The 23,767-nt window shown below is 41.5% G+C and overlaps 1 protein-coding gene across 4 annotated transcripts; it reads right to left on the bottom strand.

Moving 5' to 3' along the window:
• Positions 1-1,374: 1,374 nt before the first annotated feature.
• Positions 1,375-23,372, bottom strand: LOC127571728 (mitochondrial mRNA pseudouridine synthase RPUSD3-like). 4 transcript variants are annotated; one of them, XM_052018375.1, is made up of 10 exons: positions 23,163-23,372; positions 20,532-20,663; positions 14,906-15,066; positions 11,396-11,440; positions 7,994-8,087; positions 7,192-7,299; positions 4,068-4,152; positions 3,163-3,289; positions 2,500-2,639; positions 1,375-1,863 (listed from the first exon to the last, which is right to left on the bottom strand). In XM_052018375.1, exons 2-10 carry the CDS (start codon positions 20,660-20,662, stop codon positions 1,636-1,638), a joined length of 1,119 nt encoding a protein of 372 aa, XP_051874335.1. In that variant the 5' UTR covers position 20,663; positions 23,163-23,372; the 3' UTR covers positions 1,375-1,635. The 4 variants fall into 4 exon arrangements, with proteins under 4 accessions (XP_051874335.1, XP_051874336.1, XP_051874337.1 ...); XM_052018376.1 differs by having other exon boundaries at positions 20,532-20,677; XM_052018377.1 differs by lacking the exon at positions 23,163-23,372 and adding an exon at positions 22,930-23,036.
• Positions 23,373-23,767: the final 395 nt, after the last annotated feature.

Here is a 23,767-nt window from a genome sequence, read left to right on the forward strand (position 1 = left end):
TCAGGTTGCAATACCAGTTACACTGTGCTTGACTCTACTTTCCTAGTACTGCTTGCATGTATGGCTTCAGGCTTGATTTTATGTAACCCTATCTACACCCAGACAGTTTATATAGGTGTAATATTTTAAGTTTGAGTAAACCAGTATGTACTGTTTCACCAGGATAGAGACCAAACATAACTAAGTGGATAAACAGTCTTTTGCAATGTCAGACAGAGCCAGCTGGATTTAAGTCGGCAAGCAATGAAATCTCCCTGGGTTTACATCAGTATTGTAACTCATTGCAGTGACCATGTTGTGTGAAATTGTTCTTTTAACTGTCTTAAGGATCAAGGACTCTGGAAACAAGCTTTGTAGACCAAAGCTAGTTTAATCACAAAAGTGAATGCAGGACAGAATGGATGGGAACAGACATGCTCATCACGCACAGGATACCACGAACACAAGGGAAATTGCAACTGGGGTAACACAAGTGTGCACGCACACACACAAAATGTACAACTTCAGGATATAACACTTCAATGCCTGTCCCACACTAGCATTGGCCCTTAACACTCCCTGAGACTGAGTGAACTGCTCCCTGACCATGTGGTGATGCACTTTTACCAATGATCTCTGCAGTGTTGTCTCACTACTCCTGGGGACATCAAAAGAGGCAGGGCTAGGGGAGGCAGCCCTTCTTATGGTGCTAGGAGGCTGGGTGGAGCCTCACTGTTGTGATTTGAATGAGCCAATGGTGTGGAAGTCAAAGACAAAGGTTCCTGCCACAGCCAATGGTCAAGTAGGTTCAGAGACAAAGGATACTGGTCAGGCAGGTTCAGATGCAAAAAGGTACTCTCACACCTGAGGGGTGGGTGGAGCTGCACCTTGATTGACAGTAGTACCACTTCTGATCAGAGGAGCAATGCTGTCCTCCAGTCAGCGGGGGGGGGTCAGTGTCGTTACTGTCACGTGACATCCATGTGGATTTCTCACAACAGACCACCAACTGGTTTAGCATTGTAGCCAGGTATTTCCACCCTTATATTTTTCTTTATTAACTCATTTCTCCTGAATTTGTCAACTCTTATTAGAATAGGAATCCACTGATGCCAGCAGTTTTACTATCTCAATCAAGTGTGCAGGTATAAGCTTAGATAAGCTACAGAAACATCACATCAAACTGCAAGTTATCACCCATATCTCTAATAGGTACACTGTTAGTTGTGAGCATTGGTTAACAATCAGAAGTGAGAAACTTGAAATATAAACAGGAAATGCTGGTAAAACTCAAGATCAGACAGCATCAGTAGAGAGAGAAACGACATTTTAGGTCAATGATTCTTCATATGAATAGGAACCTGATTTTATTTTCTGAATTGAGGACCACGAGAATGAGGAAAACCAAAAAATATTTATTTAACCCAATTTCTAAACTCATTTTAATTAAGGTACAATTGTTATGATTGTCCTGGAGATCTGTACCATCTCTGCAGGTTGCAGTCATTCAGTTCCATGTCATCGTGTTGTGAAAGAAGGACTGTTACAAACATGTCCTGATCTTATAAGTTTCTAACATTTGGATTTCACTATGACCACACAGAAGTTGGGCCTTTATCTCAGAGTTCTGGCTCAGACAGCCCTGAACGTAATTCTTCATTTCCTTCTTTTCCTTATACTTTCATCAGCAGATCCATTCATTGTTAAACCCAGGAGTTCAAGAGTCCTGGTGAAGTAAGCCAGGGGAGCAGCTGTAATGACTGTCTCTGATTTCTTAGTTTCAAACGGTGGAATTGTAAGTCTTTGTAAGTGAAGGTGAATTGGTATTTTCCACATCTGTTTTTGATCCAAATGTAGCTTCCGCAGCAAGGACTCATCCAATACCTAATAAGGAAAATGCAGTGTTTGTAAGAATTATGCAATGGTTAATCGGATGTGTACAGTTTAAGCAAGGATCATCTGATACCTGCTGATATTGGGACAGACAAAAAATAATTCAATACCAAGACAGACTTGGACAATGTCAGCGAGTTTTAACACCTATTGTCTTCCTGACAGTGCAAGTAAAGAAAATTTAGTATATAAAAATCATTGATTATTTAGGATGCTTGAACACTATCAGTACAGGTCATTTAGAATGGTAAGAATAAAAGGGGTGAATGGGGGCAAAGACTAGATTCTGATGAAGAAATATGCAAGTTACACACATGCAACCCTACTTCATTTTGCCTCGACTCCAGATCCAGCAGCCATTTCCCTACTTCTGACGAAGGGTCTCCAACTTGAAAAGTTGACTCTGTTTCTCTTCCCACAGATGTGTCCTGACCTGCTGAGTACTTCCAGTATTTTGTGTTTTTGTTTTAGATTCCAGCATTAGAAGTTTATTTTGGTTTTCAATGCTGTTTCTCTTGCATCCTACATCACCCACCCAGTGTCCTCACAACCTCCCAATCTGCTCTGGCCTCATCCTTCCCAACAACAACCAGTCACCCTTCAGCTTCTTATCCCTAATGCACTTACCTGAGTTTGAGGAATTACTGATTCTGCAGGAAGGCAGAAAGGAACTCCAAGAACCTTGCCCAGGCGGGCAGAGTATACGTGATCCCCAAGAACTGTGCAGAGTTTGACAGCGAGGTGAACTTCCAACAAGCTCTCAAAGGCTGGAAGGAAAAGTATATAAAAATGGAAAGTTTTAATGTTTAACCAGGATATAATATCCACTTGACCCAACCTTCATACAAAATGAATCCACTTAAGGAAATCTTTATTTGCAATGAATGCTTCTTTTGTTACAAACTGCCCAGGGCCAAGACAGGGGCTTACAACTTAAAGTAATGATGGATTTATCATTTTCAAACTTTAGAAGACATTCAGAAATAGGTTGGATCAAGGAAGCAAAGAAAAGCTGAGTAAACCTATGAAAATTCCCCCCACATTATAAGTCAAGTTTTAGCAGTAGAGGCTTATAAGGAACAGCTCTCTGTTCAACCTCTGCCAGAAACAGATTAGAGATCATCAGTGGAGAAACAACCCAGGAACAAGCATCTGCCCACACTCCCCACCCAACTACAGGTTTCCATATTTTTCTGCTCTCTCCTGCATCATAAATTGAAAGACTATATGATCTGTATTCCACATTAATGGATTAGCAACACTTTCATAGCTAATATTGGACAGACTTACTTGTAAGAGGCAGAAGCTGCACTAAAGCACAACCAGCTGCAGCATCCAGAACTTTGTATCGTGTAATTGCTTTCTTTGCTTCTTTCCGCTGAAAGTTTCCAGGAGTAGGGTGAAACACAGGAACCACCTATTGGCATAACAAAGTATGCTAACACAATTTCACTCTAAGTTGTCACCCTAAGAAAATATGACCAAGTGTTAAAATTGGACAATGCATTATGATTCTACCATTCACCTACAGATAGGGGGAATTTACAGTGGCTATCTGACCTACCAACCTGCACATCTGTGGGATATGGAAGGAAACCAGAGCAATCTGAGGAAACTCACAGGGAGAACATGCACACTCCACACAAGCAGCATCAGAGATCAGGATAAAACCCAGGTCACTTGAGCTGCCCACAGATGCCTCGGAATGCCACCATCTGCAGGTTATTAGTCTCACAACATCCTGACTTGGAAATATACTGTTGTTCCTTCATTGTCAATGGATCAAAATCCTGGAACTCCCTACCCAACTGCAATGGGAATATCTTCACCAGAAGAACTGCAGCAGATCAAGGTGGCGGCTCATCAACACCTTCACAAGAGCAATTAAGGGTTGGACAGTAAATGCCGTTGCCAGCTATGCCCACATCCCAGAAACAAATAAAAAATGTGCTCAAGTGGATTAGTAGCCTGTTATGTGCAAGCTACTTCCAATTGATGTATGTTACCATCACTTAGGAACAGAAAAATTGTTGTTCCTCTCATTCTTCAATGATGGACAATCACTTTAGGAAGTTCTTATGTTGCAGTCCACCTTCTTGTTTCATTTTTGCTTTTATTATTCATTGACAATTGTTCCGCTGTGCCATTTATTGCATTATCAAAATCAGAAGGGTGTGTATCAAGCAGAAACGTACCAGCTTTTGCTCACCAATATTCTGTTGTTTCAGGGCAATGTTGATTTCGCCCTCCGCAGGTTCTGGAACACCCACTGTCACTGCACTGTTGGGAAAAAAATACAGCAAATGCAAATACTCAAAGAACTGGATTCACAAGCACACAGAGCTCCAGAATGATTGCACGGGATTTACACCACCTTCACGTGGCATGTAATTACAATTTTGAATTAATCAGTTACAGTAATATTGTGAGGCAGGTACAAAGAACATTGCGAGATTTGAAGGGGAAAATGCAGATGATGGTACTCAAAGGCATGTCTGGATAGCACAATGGTGCCACGAGTACGACCACTGTCTCATGAAGCCAGAGACCCGAGTTCAGTCCTGACCTCGAGTGCTGTCTGTGTGGAGTTTGCATGTTCTCCCCGTGACCATATGGGTCACCCCTGGTTGCTCCAGTTCCCCACATCCCAAAGACGTGACAGTTGGTTGGCTAATTAGCCACTGTAAATTGCCCCAAGTTGAGCCTATTGTTGCTTGTCATTTGTATCAATGATTTGGATAAGAATGTACAAGGCATGGTTAGTAAGTTTGCAGATGACACTAAAATAGGTGGTGTCACTGACAGTGAAGATGGTTATCAAGAATTACAATGGGATCTTGATCAGCTGGGAAAAAGGGCCAAGGAATGGCAAATGGAGTTTAATTCAGATAAGTGCAAGATGTCGCATTTTGGGAAGTCAAACCAAGGTAGGGCTTTCACGGTGAAGGTTAGGGCCCTGGGGAGTGTTGCAGAACAGAGGGACCTAGGAGTACAAGTACATAGTTCCCTGAAAGTGGCGTCACAGGTTGACAGAGTGGTGAAAAAGGCTTTTGGCACGCTGGCCTTCATCAGTCAGGGCTTTACATATAGAAGTTGGGATGTTATGTTGCAGTTGTACAATACTTTGGTGAGGCCGCACTCAGAGTATTGCATTCAGTTTTAGTCACCCTTTTTATAGGAAAGATGTCAGTAAGCTGGAAAGACTCAAGGGACTGGGTTATAGGGAGAGGTAGGGCAGGCTAGGACTTTATTCCTTGAGTATAGGAGACTGAGGGGCCTTATAAAGGTGTATAAAATCATGAGGGGCATGGATAGGGTGAATGCACACAGTCTTTTTCCAAGGGATAGGGAATCAAGAACTAGAGGGCACAGGTTTAAGATGAGAGGGGAAATACTTAAAAGATTTATTAGGAACCTGAGAGGCAACTTTGTCCACACAGAGAGTGGTATGAATATGGAATGAGCTGCCTGAGGAAGTGGTTGAGGCAGGTACAATAAAAAACATTTCAAAGGCACTTGGACAGGTACATGGATTGGAAAGGTTTAGAGGGATATCGGTCAAACGCGGGCATATGGCACTAGCTTGGATGGGCATCTTGGTCGGAATGGACGAGTTGGGCCGAAGGGTCTGCTTCCATGCTCTATGACCCTGATTATGACTCCTCTTATAAACTGAAAACAAAAATTTCTCATGTTTTGCACCCCAGCCACTGACACATCTCCTCCTACACAGCTCCTTAGTATTTAATTTCTTCTAGCAACAGGGCTTGCACTTTGCTATCACTGTTCTTGAACAAGCAGCTGTGACCACACATGCATCCTTCTACCACCTCTCATCCACACCCATATCCATATCAGTGCACGCACTAACCTCCATCATTCCAATCACAACTCCACACCCGGAGACATAGGTCAAGGCAGTCACATTATTACACGAGAGTGGTATTTGAATCCACAGCGAAAAAAAACACAAGATATCTTTTTTTTGCAAAAAATAGATTAGTTGCACAACATGGTAAATATATTTGAAACAGGTTTAAACCAGTCTGCCTTGTCACATGCTACTCCCAAGACAAACAGTTTTGTTATTCAGATAGTAATAGCCCCGTCATTCATGGTGTTCAGTAACATTCAACTTATGATAGCCATGCCACTCCCTGTCCTTATTAATTTTCAACTCATGTCAATTGTGTATGGAGTCATAGAGGTATACAGAGTTATACAGCACAGAAACATCTCAGCTACTTCCATTTGCCCATGTTTGGCCCATATCCTCTAAACCTTTCCTGCCCATGTACCTGTCCAAATGTCTTTAAATTGTAGTGCCTCAACTACTTTCTCTGGCAGCTTGTCTCACATGCACACCACCCTCTGTGTTAAGAAGTTGCCCTTCAGGTCCCTTTTAAATCTTTCCTCTCTCACCTTAAACCTATGCCCTCTAGTTTTTGATTCCATTTCCCTGGGAAAAAGACTGAGTGCATTTGCTCTATCTATGCTCCTCATGATTTTGTAACCTCTGTAAGGTCACCCCTCCTGTGCTGTTGTTCCTTGTGCTCAGCAATTTTCAAGCAGTCACACTCTGTCATTTCCTGTACTTCTCAATGAAAATTCAAGTTGTAACAGCCTGCCATCCTCAGTACTCACTGACATACAAACAGTAATAGCCCTGTCACTCTGTGCACTGATTAATATTCAATTCATAACAGTACTGTTATCCCGTGTTTATTTACACCCTGTATTTGGTGATGTTCTGTTTCTAACAGTCACATTGTTGGCACCTTATCAGACCAAGATCTTTGTGAAATAGCTTTTGTCGTGCAGATATAGTGGAAAACAAAGAAAAATTTTGTGACCAACACCAATTTCTACATACATAGAACAAACAGCACAGTCCAGGCCCTTCGGCCCACAATGTTGCGCCAACATTTTATCCTGCTCTAAGATCTATCTAACCCTTCCCTCCCACATAGCTCCCCATTTCTCTATCATTCATGTGCCTATCTAAGAGTCTCTTAAATGTCCCTAATATATCTGCTTCCACCACCTCTACCAGCAGTGCATTCCACACACCCACCACTCTCTATGGAAAAAACTTACTCCTGACACCCCCCTTATATCTTCCTCCAATCACCTTAAAATTATGGCCCCTAATACCTTGCTATCCCAGGCATATTGTTGATTTGTTGACAGGTGCTATGATTGAGGTACTGTTACTAGGATTTGTTCCTTTGATCAGTATTTGTGAACAGGACCTGGGGTTTGATATACAAGGTTTTATTTTTGGGTTATTTAAAGTTTGCATGGTAATTCAGCCATTACCAGTAACTTGCTAATGTTTCCTTCTTTCTGCGAGCCTGGATGAAGGCATCCTCGATGTGTTTGGTGGTTTGGTGACAGGTGGAAAGCAGAACCAGACCAGAATAGTCCCTGTGAATAAAACAGAAGAGTCAACTGCAAGTAAGGCTGGATACTGAGGGTTAAGAGACTTGTCACAACTCAAGTTACACAGTACACTCATTTGCAACATACAAATCACAAAGTAGAATTATATACTGTACGTGATTAGTGTAGTAGTAGAGTCTTCAAAAATGAGGACTATTTCAGTGAGATACCTTGATCTGCAAGACTTCTATGTTTAGTTGCAAAAATGGTGTGTTGTCAGTACCTGCATATCATTGGTACTATTTATGGTGATCCAAATTGTACATAACGGCACTGCTGCAACCTTCTCTTCTCTCTTATATGTAACCCATGATGGAATTGTATGGTGCTATGGTTGTACAAAAGAGCTAGCATTGGTCCATTGCATACTTTATATCTGTGAATGCATTCTGCCCCTATAGTTGTTCACGCCACTCCAGCACGCATTCTGGACACCTGTCTAGCTGTGCAAACAACCTGGTTTTCTATGGGCAGCTGCCCTAATCCAACTTGCATTTAGTCCTGTCTGCATTACTCTGGATACACTTTAGCCCTGTATAAAAATCATTATTTTCTCTTCTTGCATATGTATTTCCCAACTTCTAAATTACATTCCAACTATGTACAGACGGCTTATTTAATATCTTGCACAATGGATCCAAGAAGAAAACGGTCATATTCCCACCACGAAGCTACCCACCTGTGACTTGCTTTCACAACATGAAGCGTTTCGGAAAGCTGCAGCTGCTGCTGAAGATCTGGAAGCAGTGAAGTCAAGCAAAGGTCTGACGTACCTGATGTACGATGGGGGAGAAAAAAAGGCATGCTTTATCTTTTTATGAATATAAATAGGGGCACAAGAAGGACACAGTCCATTGAATCTTCTCTGCCATTGAATAAGGTCATGGCTGATATTATCTCAGAATCAGAATCAGGTTTACTATCACTGAAATATGTCGTGAAATTTGTTGTTTCGTGGCAGCAGTACAGTGCAAGACATAAAGATGTAAAAATTACTATAAGTTACAAAAATAAATAAATAGTGCAAAAGAGGAATAATGAGGTAGTGTCCATGGACCATTCAGAGATCTGATGGCAGAGGGGAAGATGCTGTTCTTGAAACTTTGAGTGTGGGTCCTGTACCTCCTCCATGATGGTAACATCTTTGGCTTCAACTCAACATTCCTACCTGACCCCTGCCCCCAAGGCCCAAAAATGCATCTGGATCATAGAACATAGAACAGTACATCACAGGACAGGCCCTTCGGCCCACGTCGTTTGTGCCGACCATGATGAAAAATTTAAACTAATCCCATCTGCCTGCACGTGGTCCATATCCCTCCATTCCCTGCCTGTTTGTGTGCCTGTCTAAATGCCTCTTAAGCATTGCTATCACATCTGCTTCCACTTCCCTGGCAGTGAGTTCCAGACACCTGTAACTCTCTGTGTAAAACAAACTTGCCTCACAAATCTCCTTTAAACTCTCCCCCCCTCACCTTAAACCTGTGCCCTCTAGTATTTGACATTTCCACCCTGGGAACAAGACTCTCACTATCTACCTTGTCTATGCCTCTCATCATTTTATCTACTTCTATCGGGTCACCCCTCAGCCTCTGATGCTCCAAAGAAAACAATCCATCTGTCCCAGTCTTGAATATGTTTAAAATATTAGCAGCCAAAGCTCCCTTGGATAGTGAATGTCAAGGTTTCATAATCCTCCAAGAATAATAAATTCCTCCTCACCTCAATCCAAAATGACTGAATCCTTTCTGCAGCATTTACTTTGTCAATCCCCTTCTGAATCATAACTTTAAATGAGATCATCTCCTATTCTTTTAGACTCCAGACCTATATTGCTCATTTCTTTCCTCATAAGACAACTCTCCCATTCAGGAATCAGTGAATTTTATGTGACTGTCAGTGATATCAGCCAATGAACCTCACCTCCAAGACAAATATATCCTTCCTTATTAAGATGACCAAAACGGTATACAGTATTCCAGGTGTGGCCTCACCCAATCTCTGTACAGCTGTGGCAAGACTTCCTTGTAGTCCATCCCCCTTGTAATAAAGGTCACTGATCCATTTGCCTCCTTGATTACTTGCTGCACGTGCATGCTAACTTTCTGTGTCGCTTAGAGAAGGTCACCCAGATCTCTCTGAACACCAACATTTAATAACTTCAGAGCATTTAAATACTGCGCTTTTCTATGCTTTCTACCAAAGTGGAAACCTCCATATTTCACTCCATTAGCATCCTTTTGTCCACTTACAACCTGTCGAAATCCCTTTGCAGATTCTTTATGTGCTCTTCATAACTACTAGCACATCTTAGATCTGCCAGCGAACCTGGATGCATTACACTCAGCCCTCCATCTCAGTCATTAAAACAGACTGCAAATAGAAACCTTTCTCATTCATTGTTGGCAAAATTAAGCAACTCTGCAATCTGTAGGCAGAGCATCATTTCTTGGTCCACTGCTGGTCCAGGTTTCTATGCTCTTCTATCTATTCATTCATTTGGCATATAGAAATGGGAGAAGCTTATTGAACTTGAGCCAAATATTTCCAACTTCCTGAGAGCACCGACGTACAAAGACTACAAAAAACAGCTCAGAACTTGTTAGGTGTTAACTGAAGGGATAGTACTAATGTCTTCCTCTCCCGTTCTTTCCCCAGCCCATGCAAACTCAAAGCAGCTGAAGGAAAGTACTCCTTATCTTTCGTTGACCAGAATGTCCCAGCGGTCTTCTCACTTCCCATCTCTGCTAAAGGCACAACAAATTGACATTTCCTCTCACACCAGCACCTGTACAGTTTAGGTTCCATTATGTTCATAGCCACGATATTTACAAACTTTCAATCAGTAATGCATAAAGGATGGTACCCAGCAAAAAAAAAATCAGTGGATAAGTTTTCAGCATTCAAAACACATCCAGTTTAAGCTCCCTAGCAAGGTTTGGTGCAAGGTGAGGATGGATATTTGCAATGTAAAAACAAACCACTTAGAACTTAATTTTTTTAAGTGGTACAGCAATTATGAATATTGGCTGGGTCATTAAACCTTTAAAAAAAAATTAGCAATGTTTGGGCAAGTTGTACCCAAAATGTGCACAATAGCAACAGGTGCTGAGTGTGTGGTTCAGGTATAAGTCAAATGCTGCAAGTATGATAATTAAGAATGGTCACAAAGCTTCTCTAGAATGCATCTGAGCTGTTTGTTTCAAATACTCCGAGTGGTATTGAGTTCTAATATTCTCTGGACAGAAAAGATCCTCCTTATTTCTAACTAGATCTGATAACTACCACCTTACCTTACAATATGACCTTAGGATTTTGTACCATCAATATACCATAAGATAATATGGTAACTGAGAGAACTATTTCCTGATTGAAGATTTTCTCTCCTTCCTGATGCTCTTAAAGGCATTAACTCTTTCTTAGGTAGAGTTCTGCAGTGTTGAGCATCCTACAATACTCCCCTCACCAAGTGTTCACTATTCGTGCATGAGCTTTTACTCTCCATGCTTCAATCTACCCAAAACGACACCTGTCTCATTGACCCCTTTAGTTGCCACAAACTATCACCTTTGTGGATTATCCTGCTTGATTTCATCCTTAAGTCATTCCCTCAGAAATAGAGCCAGGAAAGGGATTATATAGGATTATATTTCCTCCTGCATACAGGCAGTGTTAGCAGTCTAAACACTAGTTATGCTGCCTTTTTTGCCCTTTACTGGTTTATCACACTGCAACCAACTGGGAAGAAATCCAGGAACAAATTTCCAGAAATCCACCAATGACATCCTGTAATCAGCCATTGGCAATGTCCCATAATCAGTCGTCAAGGCTGCATATCAGATGGTAACGCTACTTCTATTTGCCTCTGTTCCATGGCTGAGAATCAAATATGCAGGACAATAATGCTGAGGTTAAAGCCTTACTAGTAATGGTAAACCCTGTGACATGTCCTAATACTGCTAGAATCACAATACATTGAAAATAATACTGTAGCATGAATGGTACAATTTACTTATATTGCTTCAAGCACGTTAATGGAAAGATGAAAAGTACTTCAGCTCAAGAATACACACACCATTACCTGTGATAGAGAGTCCTGGAGGTTTATTAAAGCCAATTAGAGGATCTGGTTGAGAAACAGACAGTAAGTAACTAAGGAACCAGATTATTGACAAAACACAGCAGAAACGCTTACAGACACTCAAAGTTTGTATCTCGAGCTCTTTGAAATGCTCACATGCCCTAAACAATGTGCATCAAAAAATCCTCCCTCTATTGGTCATGAACTGTAATATCAGTATTGTGTATATAAACTATCAGTACAGCAAAAGATATATCTTAAAGAAATATTCACAGCATTGAATTAGACTAAATAATTAAAGTTGTCCATAGTTAAGGGATTGTATGACTAATGTTTCCACAATATATTTTAATTTTTGGGAACTTAACAAGTTCCTCCAATCCTAGCAATTTTTGTTGTATTTTTTTCATTCACACAAGATGTGCCATGCTGACAGCAGCAGTAATTATTAACGGTTCCTAAGTGCCCTTGAGAAGGTAGAGGTGAACTGGTTCTTGTACAACTGTAGCCCAGTGAGATGAAGTTATACCCATTGTGCTGATAGTTAAGTAGTTCCAGATTTTGGCCTTGGGATAATGATGGAATGGCATTACATTCCCAAGTCAGAATGGTGTGGAACTTGTTGGGAAACGTAGAGGTCATGATAGTGTCAGTCACCTGTAGCCCCAGGCTTTTTAGATAGTAGGAGGTCATTGGCTTGGGAGATGCTGCTGAAGAAACTTTGGTAAGATGCTGTAGTGCATATTGTAGATGGTATATATTCAATCTACAATGTAGTGAATGGAGTAGCTGTTGGAGGTGTTGGACAAGTCAGCTTTCAGTAAAGAAGAATGGCTTGTCCTGAATGGTATCCTGGCAATATGGAACAGCTTTGGGATTCAAAATGTGAATCACTGATCTCAATATATAGCCTCTAACTTGCTCCAGCGGCCACTGATTATATGGCTGGTCGGTTAAATTTCTCTTCATTTGCGACTGTTGGTGCAGAATTCGATAATAGAAAGACTATTAACTTACACTTTAGTTAGAAACGGTCATCTGTGAACCTAAGCTTGGATATTCTCCAAGTCTAACTATGTACGGACACAGACTGCTTCATTATCTAAGGACATCCACAAGTATACAAGTCCTACTTCCTTATGTTTCAGGATGTGCTTTCTTGAACAGAAACCCAAGTAAGCTTTTGCCAGGGATCAAACAAAGCACACTTTTCATTTGTATACAGTATTATTCCTATCACATCATCCTTCCTTATCTTCAGAAGGTGAAGTATCAGTATGCTAGTTTTTGAGAGTATTTAACCACGAAATAGTTTTTTTAAAAAATTAATCAATAATAAAGGAGAGGAATAGTAATAGCATCATACCGTATAATCCTGCAATATTTACTTAATTCCTCTTGCAGTTTGCTCTGCAACTATTGCACTAAACTATGATACCAGTGATTTTCTTTCGAATAGTTCTTTTCTTGTTCTCACTACAGAAGCTATCAAAATTTCTATCTTTGAATACTAGTCAGATTTTCTAATTTAAACAAAAGGGATCAATAAATACTTGAAGCTAACTGGACCAAACCGATTAAAATTACTGAGAACCAAAGCTGCTAATCAAACACAGATGTGTGGATTGAAATGAGTAGTTTGTTTCTCTCCCCTGGATTCTATTCACAGTCAAACTGTTTAATTCTGTTAACTGGTCCAAATTAAGATAAAAACCTTCTCTATTACAGCAAAATAAAAGAACCAAACATTAACAAAAATTTAAGATTTTTCTCTGTATGTGAACAAAATGCAATGGGGGCAATACTTCATAAGTTTATGCTGAGGGGCATAGGTAAAACAAACACGTTTGTTTCCAGCTTCCACAGATGAGAAGAAGGAACAAACAGCTCCTAAGAAAATCACTAGCACTATAGTTTAGTTACAATGGTTGTGAGAGGCTGACCTGGGAACAGTAAATATTCCTGTGTCTTTTTCCCTTCTCCTAGCCAAAGTTATTGATACCATCTGGGGTGTAATTCCACAGGAACTCCCTATATCTGTGTCAATTACTTACATGTTACTGTAATCAATGACTAGCAACATTGTACAAGAGTACGGTCACCATAGCTGAGATACATGCAAGTGATATTTATCAGGTATTAGCATGGATGCTAGGCCAGCAGTATCCCATGATTAAATACAACACACAGGGCCACAGGTTCCGAGTAGATACGTATCCGTCAGCATGTAGATACATTAACCTGCTGGTCTTAGCACCAAGCTCCGACTTATGTCTCAAGATACACGAGTCACCAATCCAAGAAATGTACCTTTATGTTCCACGTTAATTACATTTCAGCATTGGCTCAGTTGCTAGCAGTCTCTCCCAAGCCAGAGGTTTATAGGTTTAAACTTGAATCTAGTGACTTGAGCATAACTTTAGGCTGTCACTCCAGTGCGGGATTGAGAGTGTGCTGCCCTTTGGAAAGTGTCAACTTTCAGAGGCCCCACTTACCCTCTCAGGTGAATGTAATGTAGTGTCCATGACACTATTTGGAAGAACAACAGGGAACTATCCCTGAGGCCTAGCCAATATTTATCCCCCATTCAGTATTATTACCCATAGGTTTTAAACACTGGAATGTGAAAGGAACATTTCATATGTGCTTAATTCTCACAACCCTCCTGGTTAACAACCATTGTTACAGAGCTACTTGTGAGAACTTGTTGTGTACAAAGCAACTATTGCATTTCCTGCATTACAACAAAATCTACTTCCTTGGCTGTTAAGCTCTAAAAAGGCAAATTCAATAAATGTGAGACTTACAGTTTTCTTACCCACAAATTTCATATGTAGGACTGACCTTCTAGAGCCCAATACACACCTTTGGGCACACTATTGTACCTTGAAGTAAATCATATGATCTCAACTCAGATATGCTTTCCACAAGGATTAGAGGCACAAACGTCCCACTGATAAATAAAAACACAGATACCACTAAGCTTCTCTCCTGTGTACCCAATACACCCCCCCGAAATAAACATAAATATGCCCTGTAATGTTCTAAAAGCATTCACACATATGAATCAACACACTGAAATATTTAAATACCTAAAAGGAAATGACATTAGCTAAAAAATGCCTTCCATTGAATCTATTGATACTAAGAAGCAGTGATTGGTTTTGAAATCACACAACACGGCTGTGTAATCAAAGCATGCTCTCCATTAGAGCAGTGTATAGCAGGGAGCCACTTGACACAAGTGACCTGGAAACTGATCACTGTACCTATACAGACAATGATTGGTTCCTCATTGTGTCCACGTTTATAGATATATTTTTTCAAAAAATTCAAAATGGGGCACTGACCTTGTAAGCATACAGATATGTGGAGAACAAATCTGCGTATAACATGGAATGTATGTAATTCTAGATATAATCCCCATCCCAAAACTCTTATGCAGTTACCACTTGCATTTTCTGCTTAACCTCATATCATGGAGCTGATTTTACTGAAGTGAACGCTCACATTCTTGGTATACCACACTGGCTGCTAGCAGTTCCACAAGCTCTTGTCTGGTCATCTTTCCTAGCACGGGGATGCCTGGATCCTGGAGGATACTAACAGCTTTGCCTCTTTTCACATGCTGCCTCTGTTTGTGTATCTGCACCTTTGGCTTTATATCAGACCTGAAACAGAGATGGAGGACACATAATGAAGAGAAAACCAAAACTAGCCTCAACATCATCGCTATCTCTGAATTCCCAGCCGAGCACGGCAATGCCAATCACAATACCTTCAGTCACTCCATTCACAATACCATTTTAATCTCCAAAAGATATCCAAAGTGTATTATCCTCGGCAGAAGAATGGTGTAATCCAACTCTCTTGCAAGTTTCATGGTACTTGTTGATCCATCAGCCCAGAAACCCTGACTTTACATGGCAACTCAGAACACACAGCTATGTCAATAATAACAGTGAGCTAATTTACAATCATCACATAGAATGCTTAGTGTTATAATGATTACACTGAGCTCTGTCAATCAATTTAGAGCCTGAACTCAGTTAAAATCATAACTGACCACACTGCATCTGATCATTATACATGGAGAAGGTGAGGAGACATGGGATCCAAGGGGACATTGCAGTGTGGATCCAGAACTCGCTGGCCCACAGGAGGCAAAGAGTGGTTGTTGAAGGGTCGTATTCTGAGTGGAGATCGGTGACCAGTGGTGGACCTCAGGGGTCTGTACTGGGACCCTTGCTCTTTGTGGTTTTTATAAACAACCTGGATGAGGAAGTGGAGGGGTGGGTTAGTAAGTTTGCGGATGACACGAAGGTTGGGGGTGTTGTGGATAGTTTGGAGGGCTGTCAGAGGTTACAGGGGGACATAGATAGGATGCAAAGTTGGGCTGAGAAGTGGCAGATGCAGTTCAACCCAGATAAGTGTGAAATGGTTCATTTTGGTAGGTCAAATATGTTGGCAGAATATAGTATTAATGGTAGGACTCTTGGCAGTGTAGAGGATCAGAGGGACCTTGGGGTCCGAGTCCATAGGACGTTCAAAGCGGCTGCGCAGGTTGACTCTGTGGTCAAGGAGGCATATGGTGTATTGTCCTTCATCAATCGGGGATTGAATTTAGGAGCCGAGAGGTATTGTTGCAGCTAGAAAGGTCCCTGGTCAGACCCCACTTTTACTGTGCTCAGTTCTGGTCGCCTCACTACAGGAAAGATGTGGAAGCCATAGAGAGGGTACAGAGGAGATTTACAAGGATGCTGCCTGGAATGCGGAGCATGCCTTATGAAAGCAGTCTGAGGGAACTTGGCCTTTTCTCCTTGGAGGATGAGGGGGAACCTGATAGAGGTGTATAAGATGATGAGAGGTATTGATCGGGTAGATAGTCAGAGGCTTTTCCCCAGGGCTGAAATGGTGGCCACAAGAGGACATAGGCTTAAGGTGCTGGGGAGCAGATATAGAGGAAATGTCAGGGGTAAGCTTTTTACTCAGAGAGTGGTGAGTGTGTGGAATGGGCTGCTGGAAACGGTGGTGGAGGCGGATACGATAGGGTCTTTCAGGAGACTGTTAGATAGGTAGATGGACCTGAATAAAATAGAGGGTTATGGGTAAGCCTAGTAATTTCTAGGGTAGGGATATGTTCGGCACAGCTTTGTGGGCCGAAGGGCCTGAATTGTGCTGCAGTTTTCCTATTTTTCTATGTTTCTAATTCAGTTACAATCTAAACACAGTTATATGCATTATATGTAAAAGGTTCAGTACAATCTTTTTTTTTCATTTTAAGTATGTCCTACATTTTGGTAGTCAAATCTAATAACTTTTTCAGCTAAGTCCTAGTAGGCAAGAAGATTTTAGCTGGAGCTTGCAGTTTCAGGTAACCAAATACCTTAATAGGGACCCCCTTTTGTAATCAACTTCAGATGACTGGTCTGTTGTTTGAGTGTATAAGAGAGCAGAGAACTTTGTGAAAAAAAAAGTCTGGTCTTGGAGTGCAATGGACTCACAGACTGGTGAGGTGGCTTCAGGGATGAGGGGAGTAGCAGAAGGTGGATATTGTTACCTTGCTCTAATGCTTTAATTTCTCAGTAAAAGTAAAGGTAGGGACTTTGGATTGTAGCATTTTGTGCTAAGAGCATAATTAGTTACTCCCTTTAATCAAGAGTACTAAGGGAATTCAAGAGAAGAACTTGGCAGTGTCTCAAGTGACCATATGTGCAGGAAGTGGGTCCAGCTGCAGGTCCTGACAGACTCTGTAGCACAGGTAGAATTGCAGACAGTTTCATCGTGGAGTATCCACGATGCTGCGACATTGTGGAAAAGCATGTTTAATGAGCTGCTCACCCTGTAATTATTGGCTGCACAGGCAGAAAAGTAATGAGTGACCAGCAGGAAGAGCAGTAGACACAGGTGGGCGGTAGAGAAGGAGTGCCCTGTGGCCATCCTCCTCTCAAACAGATATAGTGTGTTGGGTACAGCTGGGGGAGTGGAGTGGGGTGAAGTAGCAGCAGCCAAGTGTGTGGCATCACAGATGGCTCTACTGAACAGGAGAGGAAAAAGATTAGGAGTGCAATAGAGAGAGGGAATTCAATTGCAAGGGGAGAAGACGGATGTTTCCGTGGCCACAAACGAGGTTCCTAGATGGTGCCAGGATCAAGGACGTCTCTGAGTGACTGCAGGACAATCTAGAAGGAGAGGGTAAACAGCCAGTGGCCCACGCTGTTACTAAGAACCTGGGTAAAGAGAGGGATGAGGTCCTGCAACATGAATTTAGGGAGCCAGGTCACAGATTAAAGTGCAGGACCTCTAAGGATATAACCTCTGGATTAATTGTAGTGCCATGAGCTAGTGGGTACAGGAGGGTAGGTCAGATGAAAGCGTGGCTAAAGGGATGGTGTGGGGGAGCACTTTCAATTTCTGGATCAACTGGGACCATTTCTGGGGAAGGTGGGACCTGTACAAGCTGGACGGGTTGCACATGAACTGAAATGGGACTAAAATCCTAGCAGGAAGGCTTGCTACTGCTGTTGGGGAGGGCTTAAACTAATTTGATAGGGGAATGGGGCAGAGTAGATGTACATTTCAGGAGGTGGTGCAGTCAAATATAGAAAGAAAAGAAAGTCAGTCCAGTAGGCAGAACAAGAGTACATATGATAAGGTACATTATATGGGAGGAATACAAGGCTAAGTTACATATATTATAATGCAAAGAATTGGAATAGTAAGGCAAATGAGCGTAGATCATTGATCAGCACATGGGAACATGATATTGCTTCTATCACAGAGACCTGTTTGAAAGAAGGGCGGGATTGGCAACTCCATATCCAGGGTATAGAATCTTCAGGCGTGACATGAAGCAGGGGAATTTAAAAGTGGAGGTGACATTGCAGTATTGATTGAAGTCTATTCTGTAGTAAAGGATGAGGATATACTAGAAGGCTCTTCAAATGAGGCCATGTGGGTAGAACTTAGGAACAAAAAAAAGGGATGATCGCTCTGCTGACAATACACTTCAACCTCCTAACGGTCAATATGAGATAAAGGAGCAGATATGTATACAGATCACATAGAAATGCAAGAGTAATAGGATTATAATAATAGGGGATTTCAATTTTCCCAGTATTAACTGGGACTGTTTTAGTGTGAAAGACTCAGAGGGGATGGGATTTTTAAGAGGATGGAATTTTTTAAAGTGCATCCAGAAGAGCTTTTTGTTCCAGTTTGTAGACAGTCTGACAGAGAAGGACCTAATATCAGGGAATGCAGCAAGGCAAGAGGTGCTTAGTAAGTTTGCAGATGACACTAGAATAGGTGGTGTCATTGACAGTGAAGATGGTTCTCAGGATTTAGAGGGATCTCGATCAGTGGATAAGTAGACAGTGATGGTGAAGGTTGTTATTGTGATTGCAAGCCCGTGACCAGTGGTGTATCACAGGGATCAGTGCTGGGACCCTGACTGTTTGTCATATGCATTAACCATTCGTTTATGAATGCAGGAGGTATGATTAGCAAGTCTGCAGATGACACAAAAATTGGTGTTGTTGATACTGAGGAGGATAGTCTCAGGCTAAAGGAAGATATTGATCAGTTGCTAAAATGGGCAGAGCAATGGCAGATGAAATTTAATCCTGATAAGTATGAGGTGATGCACCTTAGGAGGATCACTAAGGGTATGCAATGGACGATAGGGTCCAAGGGAACAGATATTTATTCTATTGATTATTGAATTAACTTCCTGTTATGTGTGAAATGGACAATAAATGGGTGCATGCAGGACTTGTATGCACATCGCAGAGGTCAAGGTTACTTTTGTTATGCTGATTACAGAGTACAGCAATCCTTGTGCACTAGGTCTCATTCATAGGGTCCAAGGGAACATTGATGTACACCTTGGTGTACAAGTCCAAGGATCCTGAAGATGGCAGCACTGGTAACTAAGGTGAGGCAGAAGGCATATAGGATACTAGCTTTCACTGGCTGGGCATAGAATATAAGAGCAAGGAGGTTATGGTGTATCTTAGCATAACGCTTTACAGCACCAGCAACCGGGGTTCAATTCCCACTGCTGTTTGTAAGGAGTTTGTACGTTCTCCCCGTGTCTGCGTGGGTTTCCTCCGGGTGCTCCGGTTTCCTCCCACATTCCAAAGACATATGGGTTAGGAAGTTGTGGGCATGCTATGTTGGCGACGGAAGTGTGGTGACACTTGCGGGCTGCCCCCAGAACACTCCACACAAAGATGCATTTCACTGTGTGTTTCGATATACATGTGACTAATAAAAATATCTTAGCTTATCATTGGTTAGGCCACAGCTGGAGTACTGTGTGCATTCTGGACACCACACTAATGTGGCTGCAGAGGATATTCAACAGGATATTGCCTGGGATGGGGCTTTTCCCTTATGAGAAGAAGCTAGATAGGTTGGATTTATTTTCCTTGGAAGAAGCTGAGGAGGGACCTGATTGAAATATACAAAGTTATGAAGGACACTGATAAGGAACCTTTTCCCATAACAAGAGCTGTCCAAAAACTAGAGGGTATAGATTTAAGGGAAGGGGCAAGAGGTTTAGAGGGGATCCAAGGAAGGTGATTGGAATCTGAAACACACTGCCTGAGTGGAGGGGGGTGGGGGGGTGGTGGAAGCACCACCTCATAACGTTTAAGTACCACCTGGACATGCACTTGAGTTGCCAAGGCATGGAAGACTATGGACCAAGTGCTAGTAAATGGAACTAGTGCAGATGGGTAATTGACAGTCAGCATGGACAATGTGGGCCAAAGGGCCTGTTTCCATGCTGTGGGACTGTAACACCCAGCACTTGTACCTGGAAATGTGGAAGAGTAGCAAGAGTGCTGGTGTGGTAATAATCATACTATAGAAGACTCTAAAATGTCCTAGCTAGCCACTAATTTCAGACAACTAGAGATGGGCAACACATTTGGTCACATATTTCCAGTGATACCCAGATCCCAAGAATAAATAGAAAATCAAAGGTTTCTACTGATGACACAATGTTTTTTGGGCTCTTATCTAAAGGTACAGCTGAAACTGTGCTCATTCCATGTGCAAACACTGCTAAATACTGAAACATACCTGGGTACACAAAAATATCTGAATTTTTGAGCGAAAAAAACCTCACCTGCACGCAGTACTGAGGAAAGATGATGCTGAGTTGGTTACGAGTCTTCCAACACGGAAACAGGACCGTCTCTGCACGGCAGTGGTCAGGGTCATACTTCCTTTATAGATTTGTTTCCACATGTGGCTCATCCTAAATTAAAACAACTACAATCATTAATGACTGTCAAAGTTGGAGGAGCTCACTGGATGACATGATACACCCTCAACTAATCTGTTGGAATCCACAGAGAGCACAAATCAGCTAAACATATGCCCTTTGTCTCTGCTTAAGTAGCTGAGAATAACTAACTTAATAGCTCTAGTAAAGAGTCTGCATGGACAAATGGCCTCCAGCTCTGTTGTACTATTCTGCCTGTTGTATTATAAAGAATAATGAAAAATAAAAAATTATATTCTATTCTCATACTTTAAAAGTAATTGTGTTTCACTGACAAAAAAAGCTGATGAAGCCACGAATTCCAAGGGCATCTTTATCTCAAGACAATTGTAATATTGCAAGAGACACTAATTATGTCCAGTTAAGGGAATCCTTTTTTCCTCACTTGTCAATATGTATCAGTAGATACAAACTACATTAATCTCATCAGTAGCTTCATGGCAATGATTTGAATGCAGTCTTTTTTTTAATTAGAAAGATGTTAAACTGTGTACATATTACACCCTTGATGCACCCAATAACACAAGAATAATGGGTGCAGAAAATAAATTTCTCCAGACGATGGAGGTGTGTACCATTTGCTAGGAACACAAGTCTAACAGGAAATAGCAGAGGCTCCAATTTTAATCCTCTTTAAATATGCATATTTAACAGAGTATGAACTGTGACGAATTTTAAAATTCTGTTCAAGATAGAACAGAAGGATAAACTGAGACAGGTGTTTGTAAGGCAAACTCACCCAAGTATAAAACTAAATATAGAATTAGTGCACATTTAAAACAGGAGCAAATCAATGAGAGTGAAAACTTAAAACATTACAAATCTAATAAAAGTTTTCTTTTAAGTAACTGGATAAAGAATATACAATTTACATGATTATAAAGGAACAGTTTTTAAGTTTGTTACAAAAAAGCTAACTTGTGCTTTAAAGATGAATAGATCAGTGTGGATGCTTGACACGATAGGAAACAAATGGATAAGGCCAATGGGCAATCCTTGAACCGGAAGAAGTGTTCCGCAGAAGCTACTGCTGTATCCAACTTTATCCTTCAACCAGTATCACTACATGATATCACTGGCTGAGCGTAGATTGGCTATTGTATTTCTACAAAAGGTGAACTAAACTTCAAAATGTATGGCACCAGCTAACGAGGGCTGTGAGAGCAGAGTCATTAAAGCATCATAAAAAAAAATCCTTTCCTAATAATACAGATGGTTGGTTGTATTCAACATATGAAAACTTCCTAATATAAAGGGGCTAGCAATGAGTAAGAAATGTCAAGACAGGAGAACTACACACAGTTGGTCAATGCAATTTAATGCAAGAAAAAGTGGCTTGCAATCATAATTAGTTTCCCAAAGTATTTTAGAATGCTAACTTTTTATTAAAGTAGTTTTTGTCATAATGTAGAAATCAGAGCAGCTATTTTGTGCACAGGAAGCAACATTGTGGTAATATCCAAATAATGTTTAGTAACTGACTGATAACCACCACCTCCCCCCAACCCCCTTCTTTATGAGATATCTTGCATCTACCTGAAAGAGTAAGCTCTGCCCAGGACTGCAAGAAACTGCAGAGAGTTGTGGACACAGCCCAGCGCATCACGGACACCAGCCTCCCCTCCTCAGACTCTGTCTTTACCTCTCGTTGTCTTGGTGAAGCAGCCAGCATAATCAAAGATCCCACCCACCCAAGACATTCTCTCTTCTCTCCTCTTCCATCGGGTAGAAGAGGCAGGTGCCTGAGGGTACGTACCACCAGACGTAAGGACAGCTTCTACCCCACTGTGGTAAGGCTATTGAACGGTTCCTTTATACAATGAGATAGACTATGACCTCACAATCTACCTTGTTGTGCCCTTGCACCTTATTGCACTGCACTTTCTCTGTAGCTGTGATACGTTACTTTGTACTGTTATTGTTTTTACCTGTACTACATCAATGCACTTTGTACTAACTTAATGTACCCGCACTGTGTAATGAATTGACCTGTACGATCGGTTTGTAAGACAAGTTTTTCACTGTACCTCAGTACAAGTGACAATAATAAACCAATACCAATACTTCCTCAGTATTGCACTTAAGTGTCAGCTTAGATTTTGTGCTTAAAACTATGGAAAACCACAATCTGGTGAAGAGAAGCTGCTTCCAGCAGAACCGTGAAGAGTCCGCGTGCATTAAAACAGAAAATGCTGAAAACATCTGGGTTACCAACCCATAACCTTCTGTACTCACAGACCTCAAACGTTAACGTGGTTTCTCTCTCCACACACGCTGCCTGACCTGCTGAGTGTTTCCAGCATTTACTGTTCTAATTTCAGATTTGCAGTAACTCCAGTTCTTCTAGAGTCTGAAGCAATACATTTCCAAAGTTTAAAAATAATCAGTGCAATTACGTTGACAATAAGAGGCTGCCCTAAAAGGTGTATTTACAGAAAATGCTATAAAATAAGTGGAAAATGGGACAGTTACTCGCAGCATAGTAAGGAGCCACGCTGCAAGGGGAGGGATTATGAGGTTGCTCCAAGGCTGGGCTCAATCATCGGGCTGGAAACCGCCGACCCTGCGAGCAGCTCCACGACTTCGGGACTCGGTGCGATCAGCTGCCGCTTCACCGACTCCTCTTCCCCCACTTCTCCTCCTCCTTCCCCGCCAAACCCGGCACACTTCTTTCGAGCGGTTCTCTCCACCCCACTCACCGTTCAGCGCTTCATCTCCGATCGGAAACCACAGCTCCGAAGATTGGTTCCATTCTCCCTTCAGCTGAACAGTCCAGCTCTTCGTAACTTACAGCCCAGAGTACATTGAGCCTCTCGTTGTTTCGGATTTTGTTGTATTGCAGAATGATTTTTGTTTAAATATCTTCCTCGTGTTGGAAATAAAACACCTTCATGGGAAACTGCATGAAGTGATGGGTAATCGATCAGATCTCTTGCAATTTTCCAACCACAAGAATTTCATTCAACAGTTCTGAGCAAATAAAAGACAAGGGAATACTTGAGTCAATTTTATAAATCAAGTTTTTAAAAAAATCAATAGAAGAAAGTTCGTATATAGCAGTATTATGCAATTCACCC

Source organism: Pristis pectinata, chromosome 6, assembly GCF_009764475.1.
Source record: "Pristis pectinata isolate sPriPec2 chromosome 6, sPriPec2.1.pri, whole genome shotgun sequence".
Classification (NCBI taxonomy): domain Eukaryota; kingdom Metazoa; phylum Chordata; class Chondrichthyes; order Rhinopristiformes; family Pristidae; genus Pristis; species Pristis pectinata.